Source organism: Buceros rhinoceros, unplaced genomic scaffold, assembly GCF_000710305.1.
Source record: "Buceros rhinoceros silvestris isolate BGI_N320 unplaced genomic scaffold, ASM71030v1 scaffold1253, whole genome shotgun sequence".
NCBI lineage: Eukaryota > Metazoa > Chordata > Aves > Bucerotiformes > Bucerotidae > Buceros > Buceros rhinoceros.
In genome coordinates, this window is record NW_010401588.1 from 17,465 (window position 1) to 22,195 (window position 4,731).

Sequence of the window (4,731 nt, forward strand, 5' to 3'; positions counted from 1 at the left end):
CCCTGGAGGGGTTTCCCAGCCGTGTGGAGGTGCTGCTGAGGGACAGGGGGCAGGGGGGACCTGCCAGTGCTGGGGAACGGGGGCACTCGAGGAGATCAAAGGGCTTTTCCAACCTGACCGGTTCTATGAGACAGGGCTGCGTTGATCGGGTGGGACATGGCTGGACAAGCAGTGACCCGCAGCCTGCTTATGTGGCTGTTGCTTGTTCCTCCCCGAATCACCAGCTTCCCTGCCTTTCCTTTCCTTTGTCCTGGGAGAAATCTGGATGGTATCTCTAATTCTAGGGGATGGTTTCAGGGTATAATTCCTCATCTGACTGAAATGTCTGCTCACAGCCCCAAAAAGGCAAAGATGCAGCATTTTTTATACTCTCTTCTTCCTTTCTACTTCAGCAGCTCTCTGAGCTCAGTGCTGGCGGTTAAACTCTGTTCTAAGCCACCTCACCTTGCCCGTGGTTTTTAAAAGGCGGTTTGGAGCTGGACCTTGGCCTGTGGATTCGCCTCTGAGCTCAGGTGCCTGCAAGTCAGGTGTCATCTTGCTTAGCATCGTAACCTGCAGATACACCGCTGGCGGCGCCCCCGAACGCCTGCCTGAAGATCACAGGGAATTAATCATGAAATTGCGTTACGAACTCTTGCGCAGCTCTAAGCACTGAGCACTCCTTGTTTCCTGGAATTTGGGAGGGCGGTGTCTTGTTTAACAGCCAGTGTATTGGGGTATCTTTAATGGTGTGCGTTAGCTTCTAGGGGTAGAACTGCTCCGCAGTGCTGCTTGCAGAACGCTGGGTTTGGTGGGACGTGCATCAATGGCTGAGATCCTTTGTGTGCTTGCAAAATCCTCTGGTTTTTGAAATGCCACGGCTGTAAACTCGATAGGAAACTCTAAAGATAAAGCTGGTGAAAAAACGATTGGCGAGGCACACGAGTAGCGTTCCTCGTGCTGTGGGAGGGCCAGGACAGAATCTACCTCGCTGTCACTAGAGCGTCGGCAGCAATCGTGGGGGTGGATCGGAGCACTTAGCCTCGCCATTATGCAGCAGTGGCAGAAGTTAATGGAACAGATTGTCGGGGGGACTGCAGGAAGTAATGGCATGGGAAGGAAGATGTGATTTATGTCTGAGAGATAAGACACGGCATGTAATGAGAGAGTCTGAAAAGTAATGTATGGAGGAGGCGCACAGCGAAAACCATTCGCATCGACTCAGAAAATGACACTTGATTTCTAGTTGATTGTTACTTTCTTGAACGAGCTTCAATAAGGCTGAAATCTTCCTGATTTAGGTGATTAATTCAAGCTGAGTTACACTCGGAAAGAAAATAAAAGCATTTGTGCGATTTCTGCAGATGACAATGGGGGGGAAGGACTGCTGGGGAACACACTAAAAATGAGGTGATGCTCATGCTTGCTCGCCTCCCGCTCTGTTTTGGAACACAACCTTTGGATCTGCACGTTGCCTTTGTAGGACGGATATGGCTTTTGGTACCTTGGAGGGAAGTCTGTCAAAAATTAAGAGCTTGTAGCAGTAACACCCTCCTAATCAAAAACAAAGAAAACAAAACCAACCCAAAACATAGTTTGTTGCAGAGAAAAATCTTCTGTCTTGACAGTCTCCTGGCAGCTGGACTGCCATGGCTTTCCTAGAGGCTGGCTGGCTGCTCCCTGCCTAAGGTGGTGTGGTCTCCTCCAGCCCCTGAAAGCTGAGGGTGAGCTCCTGGGGACACGTGCAGAGTGGGTCGGTGGGCTGCCTGGCTGCGACGTGGAAGGGGTGAGGGACAGCCCAGGGGGAGAGGTGGGGAATGGCACGGCCTGGCCCCTGGAGCTGGGCGGAGATGGTGGTGAGGAGGACTCCAAGGAGAACTGGTAGGGTGGAAGAGTCAGAAAGCTGAACAAAGTGAGTGGGGTGGCACGGGAGGCACCCAACATTTCTCCAACATCAGGGATCCAGTCAGGAACTTCTGAACAAAGGAAGAGGGAGGTGGCTGAGGAGCCTTGGAAGCAGGGATTCAGCTGGTGGCGTCCCTGGGGAGGGTTGAGCAGGACTGAGAGGATTTAGGGCAGAGGAGCAGCAGTGGTAGAGCAAAAGAAGTATAAACTCTCAAACTGAGGATAGACGGAGGGTCTCTGCCCACTCAGCGAACTCTGCTTAGTGGAAAGGAACGTGAGCCTTGAGTTGTCTTTGTCTGAGATCAGTGCGGAGATGAAGCGCAAAAACCCTCCCCCCAGAGCCGTACGTGCTGCTTGGATAACGGAGCGCTCTCCTTTGGTGTGCTTGGTGACCGCTCCTTCCCATTCCTTTATTTTCTTCGTCTATCAGTGAGGGGTGGTCCAGCCTTTCAGCTTCCCAGCACAAAAATCCCGAGGAAGAAATCGGGCCTGTGTAGCCCGTTTGTGAATCGCTGCTTCTGCACTTGTAGCTTTTCAGTCTGGCAGGTTTTTCACGTGCAGCCGGTGCCTCTTTCAGCGGCGTGCAGCAGAGTTGGGATGATGGGATGGGATTTGGGGCTTTCTGACATTATAGATGTTGAGAGCTCAGTGGACGAGCCGCGTTTGATGGCGCCAGAGCAATGAGCGCTGTGTGCTGCGTTCGCCAGGGTAGGATGATGTCCTGGCATTGCTCTCTGCTCCTCTCTCACATTGCTTGGCTAATCCGCCTCAGCTCGGGCATGGAGGAAATAAATGGGGTAAGGGGATGGCTGGGGTTGTGTGTCCCTGCGGGTTTTGGCCTCTCGCTTTAGGGCTTGTTGTCTGGGGTTTGGAATAAGCGAAATGAGGGTAGGTAGGTAGAAAGCCTGCTGGAGAAATCATTCCAGAATGATTTCTGGAAAGGCTGGGGCTGGGTGGCCCTTCTCACTCTAGGAGCAAAGAGCTTTGTCCAGCTGAGAGCCACACGACGTGCACCGTCTGTGGAAAACCGTGGAGAGATGGAGTTCGGGATAGGCACCAGCTGGTGCTCCCAGCAGTCCCACCACGCTCCTGGAGGCCAGGCTGCATTGGTGATGTTGGTCTGAATCGCCTCTTTGGGTTTGTGTCTTACCAAGTGGGCTGCTTGGATGGCACAAGAGCATGAATTATTTACTAAACGATTTATAACTTGATGCCTTATCCTTGAGATCTGAAATTCTGGGATGAAACACGAAGAACACGCGTTGCAGACAAACACCTCTCTGTCTTATTTCCCCCGGTGGCTGTTGAGTTCTGAAGTTGAAGGAGCAGGCGAGTGTAAGCGTATGATCTGCTTGAAGCAAAATCAAAGTGTGACAAAACTGGCTAATGGAGCCCGTCACTGGAACTGCCGGCTGCAAACGGCAGTTACGGCGCGTCGACACCGCAGAACAAGGCTCCTGCACCGGGTATCAGCCACCTCGCAGGGAGCTTTGAAGCCCTCGTTATGCTGTTCTCGGAGCAGGCGTCACGTCTTCGAAGGAAACGGTACAGGCTTTGATGGAAGATGAGAGAGATGTTACACGTGCGCTTAGAGTAACTTTAAATAAAGGAATCGTATTTTAAATGCAGATGTCTTGCTTGATTTGGAGTTGTAAGGAGCGGAACTGCTGTCTCAAGCACTGATTTGCCTTTTAGGTGTCAGGCAAAGCTGTCTTTCGGATTGCGAGCCTGTGTTTCTCTTGTAACCAATTACACTCGCCTCAAAGAGGTATCACAGCTTTCTGGAAGCGTACCTGTGCGTTGTGCAACACCGTACAGACGTGTGTCAGTCACGGTGTCACCTGGGAGTTCGGGCAGCTCGGTGCCTGGTGAGCTGGTGGTGGTGGTTCACGTTCACCACATCGTTCTGGAGCGTTTTCCACATGGTGTCTTGTTTTTTGTTGGTGCTAAGGATAAAAATCATGACGATTTCTGAATAAAACACAAGCTTGGGGCAGCACAACTGCCTGGTTTGGGTCTAACCTGTGGTTTTACCGCAACACGTTGGCACGCTTAGCGTGGAACTGAAACCAGGGCTCTCTGTGCTGCAGGACCGTGCTGGGCCACCCCAGCTCCAGCAGAAGGCAGCTCTCGGGACCTGCAAACTGCCGACTCTCCCAGGTCCGATGGCTGTTTCTCACCCCACACCCTCAGCAGTGTGCAGTGGCGAGCAGCAAATCTTTTGCAGATGTTTGCATGGATATTCCCCTCGGCTCCTCAGAGAGGGAGAGAAGAATCATCTTTTAGCTGCTGGTGTTTCAGCGTATTCTTTCCTGCAGCTGTAGCTGCTGACCCCAATGTGAGCACACAGAAAACATATGCCGCGTTTTATTTGCCAGCCACAGAAAAGATGGTTTGGGAGCACACGAGATGTCACATCTGTTTAGCCAACCAAATATTGTCATCTCATCGCTCTGAAGGGCTCCCTTTGTATAACTGCTGCACTGCAGGAGGCGCCTAAAGGGGTCTGTAAACTCTGCTGGATGTTCTTTACCTTACAGAGTTTCTCGTTTGTTTGCAGCAAGGGAAGCCCTATGTCTTCGATAGAGTGTTACCTCCGAATACGACCCAGGAACAAGTTTATAATGCCTGTGCCAAGCAGATTGTTAAAGGTAAGACTTGTCTTTGTTTATTCCTGCTTGGGAGAGGGCAAAAAATGTCTCCCTGTCCCCTCAAGCCATCTGAAAACAGGATAATTAATATTTAGATCTCTGTGTGGGCGTTTAGTAATTTGTAATTCCAAGTGTTTCCTTTTTTAAGGACTTGTCTGTGTAAAAAAAAAAAAAAAAAAAAAAAAAACAAAAAAAA

General features: G+C 50.9%; 1 protein-coding gene across 1 annotated transcript in view; it reads left to right on the forward strand.

The window, feature by feature from the left end:
* Nucleotides 1-4,424: 4,424 nt before the first annotated feature.
* The window catches only part of LOC104490066, a gene marked incomplete at both ends in the record, with an annotated part of 22,144 nt that continues 21,837 nt past the window's right edge, over nt 4,425-4,731 (forward strand). Inside the window, one exon of the mRNA XM_010132307.1 lies at nt 4,425-4,535. Within this exon, the coding sequence (XP_010130609.1) occupies nt 4,425-4,535 (111 nt within the window). The remainder of the gene's footprint in view (nt 4,536-4,731) is intronic.